This window comes from Coregonus lavaretus, assembly GCF_964263955.1.
Source record: "Coregonus lavaretus genome assembly, contig: HAP1_SCAFFOLD_2952, whole genome shotgun sequence".
NCBI lineage: Eukaryota > Metazoa > Chordata > Actinopteri > Salmoniformes > Salmonidae > Coregonus > Coregonus lavaretus.
The window spans coordinates 1-23373 of record NW_028161840.1 but is presented as its reverse complement, the minus strand read 5'-3'; the positions used below and the strand labels follow the sequence as shown (position 1 = coordinate 23373).

The window sequence follows — 23373 nt, the reverse complement described above, 5'->3', positions numbered from 1 at the left end:
ACACATATTACATTTTGAGACAATCATTTGTCAACGGTGCCCCTCAGATGCACTACGGATTGAACAAGATACATTTCCGTCGAATATTGTCTTTTGAGTAAAACGTATGACATTAATTCTGATAATGCGTTTAATTTTGCAACGTTTGCCATGAACAAAAACAATGGTCAGTTCTGTTTTGTATTTTGTGTTTTTGTTTAAAAGTCTTTGGCAGATTTAATTCATTCCCCTTCAGTAACAACCTGTTAGTTCTACAAGTGAGCCTAGTCAGACAAAACATTGTACTAGACCTGAACGCTATATCTGGTCAAATGTATTATTGTTATATAACTGTCATGTGTATTTTGGAATAAGAACTTTATTAGTGGTCAAATGAGGTCACTTGTGATAAGGGTAGCCTAAAAAATGCACTGTACATATATAGAGAGATAAAGTTTAAGACTATTGCGTATTCTCTCTTAAGGAAGCACTTTAGAATCTCCTTGTTTATTGTTTACTTTGTTCAGAGAAGGAAGCTTGTGGTGCTATTCCGAGAATGTCTTGTTGAAGGGCATTCCCCTTGAGACCGAGAGTGTGTGTGGGAGAGAGAGAGAGAGAGAGAAAGTGTGTGGACACACCAACCAGCACTGTAGTTAAAAGGCACTAGGACCCAACACTATTCTATGGTTCCAGTGGAGGTTTACCAGAACACACAGCCTTGGAGATTTCCCACTATTCCACCTGTTCTCTAGAGAAAGATAGAAGTTCTGCTTATTCCAGGAGGGATAACCGCTTTGCAGGTATTTAGAAGTTGTTTTGTTTGGTTGATCCGGTTATTGTGATATTATAATAGATGCTTATTGTTATAGGAATCTTACTGGTACAATATTTTCTAGATATTGATCTATTCTCATCATAAGATCGACCGATAGCTGACTACTGTCTATTAATTTCACTATTCTGTGGTCAAAAAAAAAAGAGTCAGTTATAAATTAATCAGAATGTAATTATGAGAAACTGTCAGAGGTAATTTGCCTCCTGTCCAGTGATTAATGTTGCTCTCTGCTTTATTGTCGACTCTGATTGGAACCGTATCACAGCATCGCAATGGAATGCATCAAGAACTGCTGCAAAAGCTTCTTAGACAAGGACAAGGCAATCAAACAGCAAGGTAAATTGTTAACTTTACAAAAATATAAATGCAACATGTAAAGTGTTGGTCCCATGTTTCATGAGCTGAAATAAAAGATCCCAGAAATGTTTCATACGCACGAAAAGCTTATTTCTCTCACATTTTGAGCATACATTTGTTTACATCCCTGTTAGTGAGCATTTCTCCTTTGCCAAGATAATCCATCCACCTAACTGGTGTGGCATATCAAGAAGCTGATTAAACAGCATGATCATTACACAGGTGCACCTTGTGCCGGGGACAATAAAAGGCTATTCTAAAATGTGAAGTTTTGTCACACAACACAATGCCACAGATGTCTCACGTTTTGAGGGAGCATGCAATTGGCATGCTGACTGCAGGAATGTCCACCAGAGCTGTTGCCAGAGAATTGAATGTTCATTTCTCTACCATAAGCCGCCTCCAACGTCGTTTTAGAGAATTTGGCAGTACGTCCAACCGGCCTCACAACTGCAGACCACGTGTAACCACGCCAGCCCAGGACCTCCACATCCGGCTTCTTCACCTGTGGGATCGTCTGAGATCAGCCACCCGGACAGCTGATGAAACTGAGGAGTATTTCTGTCTGTAATAAAGCCCTTTTGTGGGGGAAAACGCATTCTGATTGGCTGGGCCTGGCTCCCCAGTGGGTGGGCCTATGCCCAGTCATGTGAAACCTATAGATTAGGGCCTAATTTATTTATTTCAATTGACTGATTTCCTTAAATGAACTGTAACTCAGTAAAATAATTGAAATTGTTGCGTATAGCGTTTATATTTTTGTCCAGTATATATTAACTGATCTATTCATGTCCTACTCTGTAGTGATAATGATGAAGATGCCCCCTGCCAGAGCCATCTCAGGTGACCCCAGGAAGGGTCTAGGGGTAACGGAGGACTATCTCCTCTCTAAACTCCCCCCGGGTGGGAAAGACGTTCCCTTTGTCCTCCCCACGTTCATCCAACTAGCAGGCTCACGCTACCATCCACCAGGGCTACACAGTATGTACCAATCAACCAACCAATCAATGTCTTTATTACAACCACCATTGTCTGGGCTTTTCTAAGAGCGAAAAATGGGGTCTCGTCCAAAAATAGGGAAGGGTTTTCTAACTTATTTTTTGCTTTGGGGAGGGTTATGTGATTTTTAAAAAATTGGGAACAGGAGGGTAGTGCATTTTTTGTTGTTGTTTACATTACCCATTTTGCATGTTTTACTAGATAATTTCCTCCATATAGCCACATTTCCTCATCCGCTTGCAGGCACCTCCCCTATCAAGGTGTTTTGGTACTTAGTTCTTCTGCACGCTTAGTATCCAGTCCACTCTATCATACCCTCTATCCTAGTATCCAGTCCACTCTATCATACCCTCTATCCTAGTATCCAGTCCACTCTATCATACCCTCTATCCTAGTATCCAGTCCACTCTATCATACCCTCTATCCTAGTATCCAGTCCACTCTATCATACCCTCTATCCTAGTATCCAGTCCACTCTATCATACCCTCTATCCTAGTATCCAGTCCACTCTATCATACCCTCTATCCTAGTATCCAGTCCACTCTATCATACCCTCTATCCTAGTATCCAGTCCACTCTATCATACCCTCTATCCTAGTATCCAGTCCACTCTATCATACCCTCTATCCTAGTATCCAGTCCACTCTATCATACCCTCTATCCTAGTATCCAGTCCACTCTATCATACCCTCTATCCTAGTATCCAGTCCACTCTATCATACCCTCTATCCTAGTATCCAGTCCACTCTATCATACCCTCTATCCTAGTATCCAGTCCACTCTATCATACCCTCTATCCTAGTATCCAGTCCACTCTATCATACCCTCTATCCTAGTATCCAGTCCACTCTATCATACCCTCTATCCATAGTGAGATTAGTGGTAGATGGATCGTTTGTCCAGATCTGCAATAGGTTAACTAGCAATCATACCACAGGTCCAGATCTGCAATAGGTTAAGTAGCAATCATACCACAGGTCCAGATCTGCAATAGGTTAACTAGCAATCATACCACAGGTCCAGATCTGCAATAGGTTAACTATCAATCACACCACAGGTCCAGATCTGCAATAGGTTAAGTAGCAATCATACCACAGGTCCAGATCTGCAATAAGTTAAGTAGCAATCATACCACAGGTCCAGATCTGCAACAGGTTAACTAGCAATCATACCACAGGTCCAGATCTGCAATAAGTTAAGTAGCAATCATACCACAGGTCCAGATCTGCAATAGGTTAACTGGCAATCATACCACAGGTCCAGATCTGCAATAGGTTAACTAGCAATCATACCACAGGTGCAGTGGAGAGGCCAGGTGCATCATTTAGCATGAAAGAACAGTCAAGACATGAGACACAAAAAGCTTCCCTATTGATCTAGTTTAGGCCATACAGATGTAATTTACTGTAAATGCATAGGGTGTTTGCCTTTCACGCCAGTGACCCGATTTCCCTTCCTTGTCCTGCCGTTTGCTACATTGGTGTCAGAAGTGGGATGGCGGCCATCGGAACACACGGCTTGGACGTGCTAGGGGGCTGAGTAGTCGAAGCACAGGGACGTGCCTTCAAGTACGTAGGGGGCAGTGTAGCAAACCTTGCTATATGAGCCACGTTACAATTCCCAGCAAGTGGGTTAACCCTATTGGCACGATGCGTAAGGTGTCTGTCTTTCTCGCCAGAGACCAGAGTTGTATTCCCTGCCCCACCGTTCGCTACAATACCAAAAGGCTAACATCTCTTGGTGAGGTCGCTAGGTGTTGTACAAAAGTTGTTTAGTATTATTACAAGGGGTACAGCTTTTTTTTTTTCGCTGGCTCGACTCACTTTTCCAAAGAATAAATCCCCTATACAGTTAATGACATTTGTATGGCCTTAGGGACAGTAAAACTATCCTTCTCTAGCCTACAGCACCACAATGCAATGAATCATTGCATTATTGTTTTCAAGTGAGTACAATTGAGTACAATTCTACTCTAGGCTGTAAACTGCAGTGAAAATTCCATGTGGATCAGTTGTGGGTCCTACTCTGGACAGTTTATATGGTCTAGAAAGGCACAGTGGCAGGTAAGTCTGGCTGTATTTTTTACTTCTGATACTGATGCGCTGTCTGTTGCAGATCATCATTCTCCCAAGTCCTCCTATATAGCGTAGCCACATGGGCCTATGCTTCCAGCAGGCCCAGTTATTCAGGAAAGCTTAACGTGCGTTCTGCCTCTTTTCTGATCCGAGTGGCTATTCCTCGACCTAGAACCTAACCTAACGCTTCAATATAGCCGAAATATTTGTCGAAGGTGTTCATAATGTTTTGTACACTCAGTGTATATGACCATTTTATAAATGGTAAAATTGCGTGTGATATGATTGCATTACGGACTACAAAGGGAAACCCAGCCATGAGCTGCCCAGTGACGTGAGCCTACCAAACGAGCTAAATGCAAGTGTCTTCACTGACATTTTCAACCTCTCCCTGACCGAGTCTGTAATACCTACATGTTTCAAGCAGACCACCATAGTCCCTGTGCCCAAGGAAGCGAAGGTAACCTGCCTAAATGACCTCCGACCCGTAGCACTCACGTCTGTAGCCATGAAGTGCTTTGAAAGGCTGGTCATGGCTCACATCAACACCATTATCCCATAAACCCTAGATACACTACAATTCGCATACCGCCCCAACAGATCCACAGATGACGCAATCTCAATCGCACTCCACACTGCCCCTTCCCACCTGGACAAAAGGAACACCTACGTGAGAATGCTGTTCATTGACTACAGCTCAGTGTTCAACACCATAGTGCCCACAAAGCTCATCACTAAGCTAAGGACCCTGGGACTAAACACCTCCCTCTGCAACTGGATCCTGGACTTCAACACTGGGGCCCCTCAGAGGTGTGTGCTTAGTCCCCTCCTGTACTCCCTGTTCACCCATGACTGCGTGGACAAACACGACTCCAACACCATCATTAAGTTTGCTGACGACACAACAGTGGTAGGCCTGATCACAGACAACGATGTGACAGCCTATAGGGAGGAGGTCAGCGACCTGGCAGTGTGGTGCCAGGACAACAACCTCTCCCTCAATGTGAGCAAGACAAAGGAGATGATCGTGGACTACAGGAAAAGGCAGGCTGAACAGGCCCCCATTAACATCGACAGGGCTGTAGTGGAGCGGGTCGAGAGTTTCAAGTTCCTTGGTGTCCACATCACCAATGACCTATCATGGTCCAAACACACCAAGACAGTCGACAACACCTTTTCCCCCTCAGGAGACTGAAAAGATTTGGCATGGGTCCCCAGATCCTCAAAACGTTCTACAGCTGCACCATCGAGAGCATCCTGACCGGTTGCATCACCGCCTGGTATCTGACCGTAAGGCGCTACAGAAGGTAATGCGGCCCAGTACATCACTGTACTGCCATCCAGGACCTATATACTAGGCGGTGTCAGAGGAAGGCCCAAAAAATTGTCAAAGACTCCAGTCACCCAAGTCATAGACTGTTTTCTCTGCTACCGCATGGCAAGCGGTACCGGAGCACCAAGTCTAGAACCAAAATTCTCCTTAACAGGTTCTACCCCCAAGCCATAAGACTGCTGAACAATTAATCAAATGGCCGCCCAGACTATTTACATTGAATCAAATGCCGCCCCCCTCCCTTTGTTTTTACACTGCTGCTATTCATTGTTTATTATCTATGCATAGTCACTTTACCCCTACCTACATGTACTATTACCTGGACTAACCTGTACCCCAGCCCATTGACTCGGTACCGGTACCCCCTGTATATAGCCTCATTATTGTTATTTTATTGTGTTACTTTTTATTGTATTTTTTACTTTAGTTTATTTAGTCAATATTTTCTTCACTCTTTCTTGAACTGCGTTGTTGGTTAAGGGCTTGTAAGTAAGCATTTCAAGGTAAGGTAATACCTGTTGTATTCAGCGCATGTGACAAATACAATTTGATTTGATTTGAGTTTGGAACACCTCCCCAAGATGAATATTACCAGAGCTTCATCTTATTCTTTCTGTTTCTATGGCAAATTCATGGTCACAATTTATGGAAGATGCCAAAACTTTGGATATAACAATAGATGTCAAAGACAATCCATCTGTGGTGAAGTTTCCCCTGCATGCTTATGACAAATGCAGCTCCAGAAACAGCCATAGCCTAGCTGGCAAAGCTTTTGAATAAGGTGTAGCAACAACAGCTAACATTAGTTAGCTAGATAAGGTTAGCATGCTAGCTAGCTACACTGACAGCTGTCAGTGCCCTTGTTATTTCTCCACATAGAAATCACCCACAAACCATGATGAAGCGCTCGAAGTTGGTAATCGGTTAATGGTCGTTTATTGGTTGTGTGTGGTGCATTGCCACAGAAACCTGTCGGTGGAAAATCGTTATAAATAATTATAAATATAGCATCAAAATGTTACATCTGATTTCGCACTGGTTGATCATTGTCTGCAGCCGGCTCTGATCGTAGTGTAATGAGACAGGCAGGGAAGGTGAGGTCGTCCGCGGTGGTCCGTGAACCCTCAACTTCTGTCCCGTTAGCTCTGCGTGGCATCGACTGTGCCACAAAACCATGCTGAAGTGGTCAAGTCTATATCCACGTTTATAAACACAGGGTTACTACAGTTGTTGTTATTTGTGGTGGTAATCATTGTTTTTGAGTTATTTTTATGAGATGGGAGGGTGTGCACTTAGTTTTTTACAGTACAAGGGGAGGGTCATGTCAAATATTTTTTACGTTGGGGAGGGGGGTGTTTTAAAAAAAATCTAACACTAACCCTGTACTGTAATAATGTGCACGGTATGAGCTTGATGCTCATTTCCAATAAATGTTGAGGGTCTGATTCTGGTGACATGATGATCGATGCTTGCCTTGACTGCAGTTTGACAAAGAAAAATATTATTGCTCTGACCATAATAATCTCATCATTTAGACTACCTTCATCTCCGAGTTGTTGTCTAGAGCGCAAGACCAGAGTAGGCACAATTTCTATTTAACGCAACAGTTTTTGTGACAAAACTATCCGTAGAGTTGAAAAAACAAAAAATCGGTACATAAAAACTTAAGCAAAAAAGTAAAATGTTCACTATATCACGCAATTATTATTTTTTATCTGCAACAAGGCGGCTTGGTGGAAACACCACTGGTGGGAAAATTCGCATATATTCTTTATGCAGATTTTTGAATATTCGCTTGAAGATCTGTCGCCAATTGGATGGAACCCTAGGTACTGTTTTGCATCTTCCGTTTTGGATTTTTCCAAATGTTCGACAGTTTGCGAATATGTACCCTTTACATTATTTTAGCGCGAGGAGAGACCAGGACCTCTGAATCAGGTGTGTAACTAGAATATCAGAAAAATTAAATAGAAAATTATCACTCTAAGAAAGGTTGACATTGCATAATCTAGATGTTCCTGTGTCTTAGTAACTGTTTGCTTGACTTTCACGTTGGGATAAATCCTCTTGGTTTGCTTGGCTTTCAGGTGGGGATATGAAGACTGGAAGACAGAGTCTGAGCAAATCCATGTTTGATCTGTCCAACTCCAGCCCTCACAGCCACATACAGGTGAGGTTTATGTTTATGTAATAACCAAACACCTGTATTATTTAACTCAGCACCGCCCCTGTAAACCAAGCCTAAATCCACCAATGAGCTGCCATACATATTTCTGTCCTCTTAAGTCATTGTGCGTCTCTTGTACTGTCAATGTTTTCATTGACCGTTACTCAACTCCCTGTCTGTAAAAGACGGTGCAAATCTCTGTTAATTGTGTTGAATGACGTGGTAATCAATTACAGTTATATGTAGTGTATTACAAAGGGTTTGGTTAGGGCTGTCTGGGTGGGTGGGGTTCTCTTAGCTGTATTAGTGATATAAGGGATATCGTGTTGTATTGCATCGTATCCGCTTGTCATTAACAACCCATTTGTTACCAGGTATATATATATCGATAGTGAAGTCGTCATGAATACTCCGTCTCATGTCTCGCCCAAAACCACAATAAACATTACAATCTCTCGTACAGAACCTCGTGATAAATAACGTTATAAACTTCAGAGCTGCATGTGTTTCAGTCTGAACAGATGTTACTCCTGGACTTACGTCCCAAATTGCATTCTATTGCCTTTATAGTGACCTATGGGCCATGGTCAAAAGAAGTGCACTATAAAGGAAATAGGCTGCCATTTGGGATGTATATTGTACCTGGTTTATCCTGGCCAGAACTTTGTGATTAGAGTCTTTGGCTGTTCTTAGTGTGTCGTATTGTTTTCATAATGCCTTATTGGGGGAAACTACCTCTACAGCTGTTGCTGTGTAGTTTAGTGTAGTGTAATCGTGCATACCGGTACATAATAATACAGAGGCTGTTTGAGCATCCTGTTCATGTCCTGTTGACTTTGCCTTGATGTCACGCACACAATGTTGTCGCTGTGTTTGTTGCGACAGCGTGTCTATTGTCTAACACATTGTGTTTGTTTGTCCTGATGCAGCGTTACGACCGTGTGTCCAGTGTCCAGAGCAGCAGTGCGTCATCCTCGAAGACGGAGTTACTGGAGAGCAGCCGTAGCCTTGGTAACCATTACACACACACACACACACACACACACACACCAGGGTTTCCGTTAGGAAAATGTGGCGCCGGACAACGTGACCGGGGAGATTTTAATTTAGCCACCATTTGAGAAATTTACCGGACCCATATGCATTGGGTGCATAACTCATTAGGGCGTCCACACACGGTGCTCAGAATGACAGAAATCACATTTAGATTATGGCAATGCATCTTAACAGAACATGCAACTCATGTAATGAAGCAGCCAATACAACTTCATTTTCAAACATTTGCCAAAATGCAATTTGCGGGATAACACCATTCTAAACAGCGCACCTTGGCAAACACCATTCTAAACAGCGCACCTTGGCAAACACCATTCTAAACAGAGCACCTGGGCAAAACACCATTCTAAACAGCGCACCTGGGCAAAACACCATTCTAAACAGCGCACCTTGGCAAACACCATTCTAAACAGCGCACCTTGGCAAACACCATTCTAAACAGCGCACCTGGGAAAACACCATTCTAAACAGCGCACCTGGGAAAACACCATTTAAACAGCGCACCTTGGCAAACACCATTCTAAACAGCGCACCTGGGAAAACACCATTTAAACAGCGCACCAGGGAAAACCCCATTCTAAACAGCGCACGTGTTAGCGGTTCCATATTAGACAGATGACAATCTCTGTTAGAAATGTAAGAGGGGGAATCTAAATATGCAACAACTAGGATGGGTTGCTAATATGACTAGGATGGGTTGCTAATATGACTAGGATGGGTTGCTAATATGACTAGGATGGGATGCTAATATGACTAGGATGGGATGCTAATATGACTAGGATGGGTTGCTAATATGACTAGGATGGGATGCTAATATCACTAGGATGGGATGCTAATATGACTAGGATGGGATGCTAATATCACTAGGATGGGATGCTAATATGACTAGGATGGGTTGCTAATATGACTAGGATGGGTTGCTAATATGACTAGGATGGGATGCTAATATGACTAGGATGGGTTGCTAATATGACTAGGATGGGTTGCTAATATGACTAGGACGGGTTGCTAATATGACTAGGATGGGTTGCTAATATGACTAGGATGGGTTGCTAATATGACTAGGATTGTGCATTTGGCTTCTGGACAACGAAAGAAAGTTGATATGAAAACCAACACGCTTGTAGAATTTTTTTTCTCCAAAAGGTTTCTTCGGCTGTTCCCATAGAAGAACCCCTTTTAGATCCAGGTAGAACCCTTTTTGGTTCCCGGTATAACTATTTTGGGTTCCATCTAGAACCCTCTGTGGAAAGGGTTTTACATGAAACCCAAAAGTGTTCTACCTGGAACCAAAAAGGGTTCTTCAAAGGGTTCTCCTATGGGAACAGCCAAAGGACCATTTCAGGTTCTAGATAGAACCTTTTTTTTTTCTGAGAGTGTAAAACAGGAGAGAAATGTCATAGCGGTGGGTCCAATAGATATGAAAATACATTTGCTGAAATTATATAATTACTCCTGTCTATACAGAAATAAATTAAATCATTAAAAATACTTAACCAGAAAGCAAGACTTAGCCACATAGGAATCCAGAATCTTCTTTTGAATTTGGGCAGCGCGCGTGGTGATAGGTCTATCTGATTACTGAGTTGTTGCTGTCAGTGAAAAGCATCTTAAATATGTGTGAAGATAATGTGTCTTCAGGAACATTCAAAATGTTGAGACAACAAGGGGTGTGTGGCGAAGACACGGGCCAGTCTCTCTCCAGAATGGCTCAGCCGTCTCCCGCCAATTCTTGCGCATTCATTGTTAAATTGTGTGAATTGTTTGCCCTTAGATTTTTTATTTATTTATAAATTCCCCATTTAAATATGTCACCAGTAGTAAATGTACCGTTAATCCCCGTCATTTGGTTACATTCATTTATGTTAATGCATGTATTAATTGCAGTAATTTACCGTTCTCATTCTCGGAGCGGAAACGTTGTTTGCAGAGGTCACAACCTTCTACACTTGTCAGAAACAAGTTTTGGTTTATTTCATAACCATCAGTTATGAGATTTGTCCATTTTTTCATAGACTTCTGTATGGACTGCTCAATGTGAGCAATGAGCACATCTCAGATTTTTCTGTCCTGATAATGTTGAGGGAGCATGTGGTCCTGAGCATGCATAGAAGTAGGGTACTAGGGGGTAACTAGCCCCCCCCTATGAACAATGTCTAATTGCTGACAAAAAAGCAACATTTGGAGAACAAAAATAGTATGTGGATGGTCATGCTTAGGCGAATAAACTATAAAGGGAAATAAATGGCTACAGTTTACCCTTTTTTTGTTATTTCATGAAATGTTGTTTTTAGAAAAGGGGCGTTTTTTTTAAAGTACCGGGGTAACCGGGGGTGCCAGTTACCCCGGTAGAAGATTATGGCATAGGGTTTCACACAAGTGTGTTAAAATCCATTTAATCCGTTTTATTTAGAATTTCTTTAATAATAATAATAATAATAATAATATGCCATTTAGCAGACGCTTTTATCCAAAGCGACTTAGTCGTGCGTGCATACATTTTTGTGTATGGGTGGTCCCGGGGATCGAACCCACTACCTTAGCGTTACAAGCGCCGTGCTCTACCAGCTGAGCTACAGAGGACCACGAATAAGTAATACTTCAAAGCTAAGTCGAGTTGTCTTATTTTAATTATTTAAATAAAATATGGGGGGGAAATGGTGTTTCACATGTTACCATTAATATCTGCACTATGAGGAGATTTGATGTAAAGTCCCTCTTTTTAACTCATCTGCACATTAATTTTCTTTGTTCTTTCTTTGTTGTTCCTTTTCCATACAATTGCACTAAATAATATTTGAATAATGCAAGATTTTAAATCCCAGCAGTCTTTAAAATGACATTCAGGAGCAAAAGGTTTTCAATAGTTGTTTTTAATTCATACAAAAAATTATAATTGGAATGGGATATAACTAATAACAGTAAATAACATTGGAATATAACATTTAATAACAATAACTTAACTAATTAACTCAGTGTAACATTGATGTGTGAATTCTCTTATGCTCTGCTATGCTATTGCACAATTCTAATTTGTACATAGGTCATAAATAAAGCTATCTCCAGTCAAACTGGAGCACAACTCATGAGTCCACCTCCTTCACTGCTCACACCTAACCCAGCCCCCACCTGTGACTGAAAACAGGGGGGGGGGGGGGGGAGATGCCAACTGAAAAGCTCTCTCTTAAAAACGTAGCTAGCTATCTAGCTATATGACATAAAATGCTGTGTGAAATAGCTAAAAGGCTATAAAGTAACATTAACTGTAAAGCTATCAGTCACTAGTTGAAACATTTAGAACTGCAGTTATGTTACACTAGCTTTTTAATGCATTTGACCTCAGACGATCTGGTAGTAAGGTTGCTAGCTAGCAATCCTAGCAGCTTATGCTAACTAGCTAGCTGGCTAGCATTTACTGCTAGTGAAGTTGCTAGATAGCAAGTTAGCATAAACGAGTGCTAACTGGGCCAGTCATTGTCTAAACGACGGGTAGAAACACATTCATAACCATAAAGTGGTATCTACCCCCCAGGGGCCCCAACACACTCATCCAACATATTACTACTTTACTAAAAATGATCTACATTTTTCTCTCTAAACATGTGGATTATTTATCTTAAGGCTTTCCTACTTGTATATTTAAAAAAAAAACAATTATAGATCTACGTCATTAGAATATACCTACAACTTTTTCAAAATTTCAAAAAATTTGATCAACTTACCACAAAATCGTTTTGTTGTAATATCTCCAAAAGTTGTGATGACACAGAGGAAATGTTTTGTTGAGCAATAGCAGTGGAAGCCAGGGAAAGTGTTGGGGAAATAATTTGGTGACATCTTATGGTCTTAATGTGAATTACAGGGGAGGGGGGGCAGTTACCACATAGTACCCTACCTGGCCTGCTGCTTGGAAATGTAGTAAAGTGTTTTTTTGCGAATGATACTATTAAAAAATATATAGTTCCTCATAGTAAGCTATTTGAAAAATCTTTCCAGCAATCTCCCCTACGATAATCACCAATCCTCGGTGTGAAAGAGCAATGGAAGTTATAGGCCTACTGCTGCATTGGCCTATAGGCTGTGAGTTCCATGCGCTCATTTCTTTAGCCGGGAGACCCATGGGGCGGCGCACAATTGGCCCAGCGTCGTCCAGGGTAGGGGAGGGAATGGCCGGCAGAAATGTAGCTCAGTTGGTAGAGCATGGCGTTTGCAACGCCAGGGTTGTGGGTTCATTTCCAGTATAAAGAAAAAAAATATATATATAAAAAATATATATATATACTATAAAAAATAACAAAAAACACAAAACAAAAAAACATGTAATGTATGCACTCACTTACTGTAAGTCGCTCTGAATAAGAGCGTCTGCTAAATGACTAAAAATACAAAAAAATGTAAAAAATGTTATTATTGAAATTAAACTGTTCTACGCAAATGTGCATATGAAAATCATAACTGCCATGTAGAAACGGTAGGATAAATTGTAAGCTTCCCCAAACTTGAAACTCACGCGCCACCTATGAAGTCTTTATAAAATAATTGTCTCCAAGTTTCCATGGTTGGATTTTGCCTAAAGGCTACTTTGAAGCAAGGTAAGACATGCCTCATAATATGAAATAAAACATTCAGGTTTTAAACAATTAAGTATGTTTTCAAAATGAGTACTGTCTCCAGCTCACATTGTAAAGTGATGGGTGAGGCGCTGATAGCCTGTTGCCTGCATTTGAATGGTGAATGGGAGGCCACTTCAATGACCAGTTGAGAAATAAAAATAGTAGCTCTTTTAAATCATACACCAAAACTGTTTTTAACACGCGATTGCATTTAGAGATGTTGCGCTTGAGATCATTCTGCTCTGCCTGCTCAGTATTGAGAAATCGTGAAATGGAAGACACAGTAATTACTTCCAAATGTTTTCACATAGGTCGGTCTAGTCGGTCGCTCCAGGGTCGGCAGCATTCCAATGCTTAGATAACACTGTGGACTCTCAACATAAAGACAGACATTTCCCCAGCTAGACGGGCAGGCAGCTTGTTTCTAGACATTTCCCCAGCTAGAGAGGCAGGCAGCTTGTTTCTAGACATTTCCCCAGCTAGACAGGCAGGCAGCTTGTTTCTAGACATTTCCCCAGCTAGAGAGGCAGGCAGCTTGTTTCTAGACATTTCCCCAGCTAGACAGGCAGGCAGCTTGTTTCTAGACATTTCCCCAGCTAGACGGGCAGGCAGCTTGTTTCTAGACATTTCCCCAGCTAGACAGGCGGGCAGCTTGTTTCTAGACATTTCCCCAGCTAGACAGGCAGGCAGCTTGTTTCTAGACATTTCCCCAGCTAGAGAGGCAGGCAGCTTGTTTCTAGACATTTCCCCAGCTAGACGGGCAGGCAGCTTGTTTCTAGACATTTCCCCAGCTAGACGGGCAGGCAGCTTGTTTCTAGACATTTCCCCAGCTAGACAGGCAGGCAGCTTGTTTCTCACTGTAACAAAGTGTTGACTTGTGTACAAACAAATTGCTTGTATATACACTACATGAACATCTCATTCCAAAATCATGGGCATTAATATGGAGTTGGTCCCCCCTTTGCTGCTATAACAGCCTCCACTCTTCTGGGAAGGCTTTCCACTAGATGTTGGAACATTGCTGCAGGGACTTGCTTCCATTCTGTCACAAGAGCATTAGTGATCCACTGATGTTGGGCGATTAGGCCTGGCTCGCAGTCGGCGTTCCAATTCATCCCAAAGGTGTTCGATGGGGTTGAGGTCAGGGCTCTGTGCAGGCCAGTCAAGTTCTTCCACACCGATCTAAAAAAAACCTCTCTGTATGGACCTTACTTTGTGCACGGGGGAATTATCATGCGGAAACAGGAAAGGGCCTTCCCCAAACTGTTGCCACAACGTTGAAAGCACAGAATCGTCTAGAATGTCATTGTATGCTGTAGTGTTAAGATTTCCGTTCACTCATACAATCATGGTCACCAAATCATCTCCAGCTTCCAATTGGCTCATTCATCTCCTCCCCCCCTGTAACTATTCCCCAGGCCGTTGCTGTCAATGAGAATGTGTTCTCAGTCAACTTACCTGGTTAAATAAAATAAAAATATATAGCTTACCCTTAGAAAAAAAAGTGCTATCTAGAACCAAAAAGGGTTATTCGGCTGTCCCCATAGGAGAACCCTTTAAAGAACGCTTTTTGGGTTCAATGTAGAACCCTTTCCACAGAGGGTTCTACCTGGAACCAAAAAGGGTTCTAATATGGGGACAGCCGAGGAAACCTTTTGGAACCTTTTTTTTTCTTAGAGTGTGGGTTACAACGTTGTGTTTTCCATTGAGCTAACGTATGTCTCTGTGTGCTTGTCTTGTAGAGTCCATCACGTTGTCAGGGGATGAGAGATGGCAGAGAGATCTGGGGAAGGTGTGTGTCCGGCTGAGTTACCAAGAGGCCCTGGAGCAGGTGTGGATCACGTTGGTACAGGTACGGTTACAGGCCGGGAGGAGGGGTGAGGATGGGGGGGGGATTGGGGGGCTAAAGGGCCCATTGTACCTGGCTGAATGGGGCCTCTGTCTCAGACTGTTGGAACAGAAACCAGGACCCAGAAACTCCATCTCAATATCTCCTCTCTCTTCACAAGTCACTGCTCTGTTAATTTTTTTACATTTTTAGTCATTTAGCAGACGCTCTTATCCAGAGCGACTTACATCAGCAATTAGGGTTAAGTGCCTTGCTTAAGGGCACATCGACAGATTTTTCACCTAGTCGGCTCGGGGATTAGAACCAGCGACCTTTCGGTTACTGGCACAACGCTCTTAACCACTAAGCTACCTGCCGCCCTAACTTCTGAGAGGTTACTCACTAGTAATGATGAACAACAATTTCCGTTCCAAACAAAACTTTAAAGGGTCACAGTCATCTGATCATATAACAGAACTAAAACAGCGTAGATACACTAGCAAATAAATGACATGAGACACAAGTCCCTGTATAATAAATACACTATGATACCTAGCCAGCCCTCTTACTATGTAGCCACACCTCAAACTCTGTAGCCACACCCCCAACTCTGTAGCCACCCCCCCAACTCTGTAGCCACCCCCCAACTATGTAGCCACCCCCCAACTATGTAGCCACCCCCCCAACTCTGTAGCCACACCTCTAACTTTGTAGCCACACCTCCAACTCTGTAGCCACACCTCCAACTATGTAGCCACTCCTCCAACTCTGTAGCCACACCTCCAACTATGTAGCCACCCCCCCAACTATGTAGCCACTCCTCCAACTCTGTAGCCACACCTCCAACTCTGTAGCCACCCCCCCAACTCTGTAGCCACACCTCTAACTTTGTAGCCACCCCCCAACTATGTAGCCACCCCCCAACTATGTAGCCACACCTCCAACTATGTAGCCACCCCCCAACTCTGTAGCCACACCTCTAACTTTGTAGCCACACCTCCAACTCTGTAGCCACACCTCCAACTATGTAGCCACTCCTCCAACTCTGTAGCCACACCTCCAACTATGTAGCCACCCCCGCAAATATGTAGCCACACCTCCAACTCTGTAGCCACACCTCCAACTCTGTAGCCACACCTCCAACTATGTAGCCACACACCCAACTCTGTAGCCACACCTCCAACTATGTAGCCACCCCCCAACTCTGTAGCCACACCTCTAACTCTGTAGCCACACCTCCAACTATGTAGCCACACCCCCAACTCTGTAGCCACACCTCCAACTATGTAGCCACCCCCCCCCCCAACTCTGTAGCCACACCTCTAACTCTGTAGCCAGACCTCTAACTCTGTAGCCACACCCCCAACTATGTAGCCACACCTCTAACCCTGTAGCCACACCTCTAACTCTGTAGCCACACCTCCAACTATGTAGCCACACCTCCAATTCTTCTTCCTCTCCTTCTCTCAGTGTAAGGATGTGTCCCTCGCTCAGGACAGCAGTGAGCAGCAGAAGATTGGCTTTAAAGGCATCATCACTATGACCAAACCAGTACAGTTCAAGAGCTCCGTGAAGGAAGGCTCTCCGGTAAGTTATTTAGCGCATCCCAACCACATCTTAGCCTGGTACCAGATCTGTTTGTGCTGTCATACCAACTCCTATGATCAGTGATGTAGGAAAGACAACACAAACAGATCTGGCACCAGGTAACTCTATGTACTGTACAACTCCAATCACATCTAGATAGACTAGCATCAGCCTGGTGGTCCCATACCTGCTTGTGTTGTAGGCCTATAGCAAACTCCTAAACATGCAATGACCTTGGGAGTTGAAAAGAAGAAGGCACAAAGAGATCTGGAACCAGGCTACTCCAGCATCACCTCACCTATCTAAAACACTGGACCACTGATGGTCAGTTATCTAATAGCTTCACATCCAATCCAAGTAGCAGTTCTGACTCCCATTCTAGACATTGGTGCTCTGTTTGATAGAGAGGAAAGGTAATTCTCTCTGGCAGCTGATATCATTCCCCTGGGCATTACATTACCTGCTCAGGGCCTGTATCCACAAAGTGTCTCAGAGTAGGAGTGCTGTTCTGGGATCAGTTTTGCCTTTTAGATCAAAATTAATAAGATTATATGGACAGATCCTAGATCACTGCCAGCAGCATAAGGGTTAAAAAAATCAATAAAAAAATCAGCGCGCCTACTCTAAGAGGCATTGTGGGTAGGGGCCCAGACCTGACCACTGCCAAGGAAGATAGAGAGAGATCTCCTCAGAGCTCTAATATTCCTTGACCACGTCGCTGGCTGTAGTTCTCACCGACGTTTAGCCTCTCTTCTGGCACAGTGTTTTTCTGTTGTTGAGCTGTTGCAGGCCTGAAAAGTCTGACTGATTTATTTGGCCTGGAATTAGTTTGTGCCAGTGAATACAGTGACATACCCCAGGGAATCTAAGGGACAACGGGGTTCATTCATTTGCACTGTTGAGGCTCTTCGCTCCACTAGGAGCTACAAGGAAGTGGGTAAGTAAGTCAAGAAACAAAGTGATTCTCTGATAGCGGACTACCAGACAGAGCCAGAGTGGACTACCGTATAAGGGCTCTGTTCAAGCTTTACAGATTCCACAATATAAATGTAAATGTAATTTCAGATTGAGCCGACATATGCAGCGTTTACCATGAATGCAGTCTCCGCTAAAGCAGGAACATTTGCCTTTAAATTTCAATCACACTGTAAAGTTTAACTTCCGCGATGTGGATTGAATAGAACTCTTATCTTCTTTCTCTGCTCCCTCCCTCCCTCCCTCCCTCCCTCCCTCCCTCCCTCCCTGCCTGCCTGCCTGCCTGCCTGCCTGCCTGCCTGCCTGCCTGCCTGCCTGCCTGCCTGCCTCCCTCCCTCCCTCCCTCCCTCCCTCCCTCCCTCCATCCCTCCCTCCCTCCCTCCCTCCCTCCCTCCCTCCCTCCCTCCCTCCCTCCCTCCCTGCCTGCCTGCCTCCCTCCCTCCCTCCCTCCCTCCCTCCCTCCCTCCCTGCCTCCCTCCCTCCCTCCCTCCCTCCCTCCCTCCCTCCCTCCCTCCCTCCCTGCCTGCCTCCCTCCCTCCCTCCCTCCCTCCCTCCCTCCCTCCCTCCCTCCCTCCCTCCCTCCCTCCTAGGACACAGTCTTCATGGAGACCTTTGTGTTTGCGTTGCGGCTGCAACAGCTGCGTTGCAGTGGTCTGGTCCTCCGGCTGCAGACCCACCACCCCAGGAAGAGGACGGTGGCAGAGTGTGTCCTCTCCCTCAGACAGCTGGGCCCTGAGGAGGCACAGCACTGGATGGAGCTCAGCCCCCCCTCCAAGACCCCTGTGAGTGTGGATTTATACAGCATAGAAATAGACAGACTAGAATGTACATTCCAACTCCGTGGCCTTGTCGTTAGTGTCCGTCCTGAGATTGGAAGGTTGTGGAGTTCGATCCCCGGCCCGAGTCATTAAGATTAAGTTCACGTTATTGGTCGATTGTGACTTCCGCTTTTAACCCAACCCCTCCGAAAGACACACATACACACACGTACAGGTTTTGGAGAGGTGCGGGGGGGGGGGGGGTTAAGTGCCTTGCTCAAGGGCACAACGGCAGGCAACGGCATCTAGGATTTGATACCAGCAACCCTCCGGTTGCCAGCTCACTTCCCGCCAGATTTTTACTGTCAGACCGGGATTCGAACACTCCGGTTGTTGAATAGCCTCTTTACCGCTACACCAAAGACTCTAAAAATGGGACCCAATGCGTTCCTGTTTGGCACTCAGCATTAAAGAGATGAATTGGGGGTAAGGCCCTGTGATAGACTAGCGTCCTGTCCAGGGGACGTACTTGGACATCAAGCTGCCTAACACTACATAAACAGGAGATAGACTAGTGTCCTGTCCAGGGGGTGTACTTGTACATCAAGCTGCCGCACTACAGAAACAGGAGATAGACTAGCGTCCTGTCCAGGGGGTGTACTTGGACATCAAGCTGCCTCACTACAGAAACAGGAGATAGACTAGCGTCCTGTCCAGGGGGTGTACTGTACATCAAGCTGTCTCATTATAGAAACAGGAGATAGACTAGTGTCCTGTCCAGGGGGTGTACTGGTACATCAAGCTGTCTCATTATAGAAACAGGAGATAGACTAGTGTCCTGTCCAGGGGGTGTACTGTACATCAAGCTGTCTCACTACAGAAACAGGAGATAGACTAGTGTGCTGTCCAGGGGACGTACTTGTACATCAAGCTGCCTCACTACAGAAACAGGAGATAGACTAGTGTCCTGTCCAGGGGACGTACTTGTACATCAAGCTGCCTCACTACAGAAACAGGAGATAGACTAGCGTCCTGTCCAGGGGGTGTACTTGGACATCAAGCTGCCTCACTACAGAAACAGGAGATAGACTAGCGTCCTGTCCAGGGGGTGTACTGTACATCAAGCTGTCTCATTATAGAAACAGGAGATAGACTAGTGTCCTGTCCAGGGGGTGTACTGGTACATCAAGCTGTCTCATTATAGAAACAGGAGATAGACTAGTGTCCTGTCCAGGGGGTGTACTGTACATCAAGCTGTCTCACTACAGAAACAGGAGATAGACTAGTGTGCTGTCCAGGGGACGTACTTGTACATCAAGCTGCCTCACTACAGAAACAGGAGATAGACTAGTGTCCTGTCCAGGGGGTGTACTGGTACATCAAGCTGCCTCACTACAGAAACAGGAGATAGACTAGCGTCCTGTCCAGGGGGTGTACTTGTACATCAAGCTGTCTCATTATAGAAACAGGAGATAGACTAGCGTCCTGTCCAGGGGGTGTACTGTACATCAAGCTGTCTAACACTACATAAACAGGAGATAGACTAGTGTCCTGTCCAGGGAGTCTACTTGTACATCAAGCTGCCTCACTACAGAAACAGGAGATAGACTAGTGTCCTGTCCAGGGGGTGTACTGTACATCAAGCTGCCTCACTACAGAAACAGGAGATAGACTAGCGTCCTGTCCAGGGGGTGTACTGTACATCAAGATGCCTCACTACAGAAACAGGAGATAGACTAGTGTCCTGTCCAGGGGTTGTACTGTACATCAAGCTGCCTCACTACAGAAACAGGAGATAGACTAGTGTCCTGTCCAGGGGGTGTACTGGTACATCAAGCTGCCTCACTACAGAAACAGGAGATAGACTAGCGTCCTGTCCAGGGGGTGTACTGTACATCAAGCTGCCTCACTACAGAAACAGGAGATAGACTAGCGTCCTGTCCAGGGGGTGTACTGTACATCAAGCTGCCTCACTACAGAAACAGGAGATAGACTCCTGCTCCTATGAGCTGTTCTCACTTTACTTTAGAATGTACATTCCCATTCAAGTATACACCCAGATCCTACATCTGTTAACACCCAGATCCTACATCTGTATACACCCAGATCCTACATCTGTAAACATCCAGATCCTACATCTGTAAACACCCAGATCCTACATCTGTATAAACCCAGATCCTACATCTGTATACACCCAGATCCTACATCTGTATACACCCATGCATGTACAGTCCAATTGCAGTGGCCTAAGTTGCTTTGCCTATTCCAGCTGTTGTAGTTCTATATTTTTGTTGAGAACTGGCCTCTGCAGGGATGGGGTTTTGACCTGGTTGAGAACTGACCTCTGCAGGGATGGGGTTATGACCTGGTTGAGAACTGACCTCTGCAGGGATGGGGTTATGACCTGGGTGAGAACTGACCTCTGCAGGGATGGGGTTATGACCTGGTTGAGAACTGACCTCTGCAGGGATGGGGTTATGACCTGGTTGAGAACTGACCTCTGCAGGGATGGGGTTATGACATGGTTGAGAACTGACCTCCTTGGGGATGGGGTTATGACCTGGTTGAGAACTGACCTCCTTGGGGATGGGGTTATGACCTGGTTGAGAACTGACCTCCTTGGGGATGGGGTTATGACCTGGTTGAGAATGGGGCTGTGTTCATAGGGCATACCGGAGAAAAATGTAAAAGGAAAACTAATGTTTCTTATGGGACAAGTTCACCAAGTACCTCCGTTTTTCATTCCATTTATGAGTGTTTTCTCAGTGTTTTTCTTTTGTGCCTACTGAACAGCTGTCCTCTGACTAGGTAAAATACACTCTGCTAGGGACCTGTCCTCTGACTAGGTAAAATACACTCTGCTAGGGACCTGTCCTCTGCTAGGGACCTGTCCTCTGACTAGGTAATATACACTCTGCTAGGGAACTGTCCTCTGCTAGGGACCTGTCCTCTGACTAGGTAATATACACTCTGCTAGGGAACTGTCCTCTGCTAGGGACCTGTCCTCTGACTAGGTAATATACACTCTGCTAGGGACCTGTCCTCTGCTAGGGACCTGTCCTCTGACTATGTAAAATACACTCTGCTAGGGACCTGTCCTCTGCTAGGGACCTGTCCTCTGACTAGGTAAAATACACTCTGCTAGGGACCTGTCCTCTGCTAGGGACCTGTCCTCTGACTAGGTAATATACACTCTGCTAGGGACATGTCCTCTGACTAGGTAATATATACTCTGCTAGGGACCTGTCCTTTGCTAGGGACCTGTCCTCTGCTAGGGACCTGTCCTCTGACTAGGTAATATACACACTGCTAGGGACCTGTCCTCTGCTAGGGACCTGTCCTCTGACTATGTAAAATACACTCTGCTAGGGACCTGTCCTTTGCTAGGGACCTGTCCTCTGACTAGGTAATATACACTCTGCTAGGGACCTGTCCTCTGACTAGGTAAAATACACTCTGCTAGGGACCTGTCCTCTGCTAGGGACCTGTCCTCTGCTAGGGACCTGTCCTCTGACTAGGTAATATACACTCTGCTAGGGACCTGTCCTCTGCTAGGGACCTGTCCTCTGCTAGGGACCCGTCCTCTGCTAGGGACCTGTCCTCTGCTAGGGACCTGTCCTCTGACTAGGTAATATACACTCTGCTAGGGACCTGTCCTCTGCTAGGGACCTGTCCTCTGACTAGGTAATATACACTCTGCTAGGGACCTGTCCTCTGCTAGGGACCCGTCCTCTGCTAGGGACCTGTCCTCTGCTAGGGACCTGTCCTCTGACTAGGTAATATACACTCTGCTAGGGACCTGTCCTCTGCTAGGGACCTGTCCTCTGACTAGGGACCTGTCCTCTGACTATGGTAATATACACTCTGCTAAGGACCTGTCCTCTGCTAGGGACCTGTCCTCTGCTAGGGACCTGTCCTCTGTAAGGATACCATTCTACACTCTGACCTGTCCTCTGAGTGTACATTACCTAGTCAGAGGACAGGTCCCTAGCAGAGGACAGGTCCCTAGCAGAGGACAGGTCCCTAGCAGAGGACAGGTCCCTAGTCAGAGGACAGGTCCTTAGCAGAGGACAGGTCCCTAGCAGAGGACAGGTCCCTAGCAGAGGACAGGTCCCTAGTCAGAGGACAGGTCCTTAGCAGAGGACAGGTCCCTAGCAGAGGACAGGTCCCTAGCAGAGGACAGGTCCCTAGTCAGAGGACAGGTCCTTAGCAGAGGACAGGTCCTTAGCAGAGGACAGGTCCCTAGCAGAGGACAGGTCCCTAGCAGAGGACAGGTCCCTAGTCAGAGGACAGGTCGCTAGCAGAGGACAGGTCCTTAGCAGAGGACAGGTCCCTAGCAGAGGACAGGTCCCTAGCAGAGGACAGGTCCCTAGCAGAGGACAGGTCCCTAGTCAGAGGACAGGTCGCTAGCAGAGGACAGGTCCCTAGCAGAGGACAGGTCCCTAGCAGATGTCATCCTTACAATGGTAATGTCATGCTAATGTTACGTAAGAGCCCACTCTCTGTAGCAACATTGGTTTGGGGTACCAAATGGCACCCTATTCCCTATGTAGTGCACTACTTTTGATCAGAGCCGTATGGACCCTGGTCGAAAGGAGGTGCACTAACTAGGGAATAGGGTGCCATTTGGGACGCAGTCATCATCTGATTCTGAAGTCTGAGCGACCTGAGCTTTGTACTCATGAATCCATTTAGCATTGTGTTTCAAAACGGTGCTTAAACAAATAATGGGTATGTTCTGTGGACACATGGTATGATTGTGGGAACACGTTGTGATTCTAAATACTGTATATATATTTAGGTAAATCAC

At 45.0% G+C, this 23373-nt stretch overlaps 1 protein-coding gene across 1 annotated transcript; it reads left to right on the top strand.

The window, feature by feature from the left end:
* Nucleotides 1–1086: 1086 nt before the first annotated feature.
* LOC311120018 (tandem C2 domains nuclear protein-like) lies at nucleotides 1087–18587 on the top strand (the record flags this gene model as incomplete). Its single annotated transcript, XM_084194653.1, has 7 exons — nucleotides 1087–1150; nucleotides 1976–2152; nucleotides 7661–7749; nucleotides 8676–8757; nucleotides 15158–15267; nucleotides 16714–16830; nucleotides 18396–18587. Coding segments are annotated over 7 exons (831 nt in total), but the record flags the coding sequence as incomplete, so codon positions are not given.
* Nucleotides 18588–23373: the final 4786 nt, after the last annotated feature.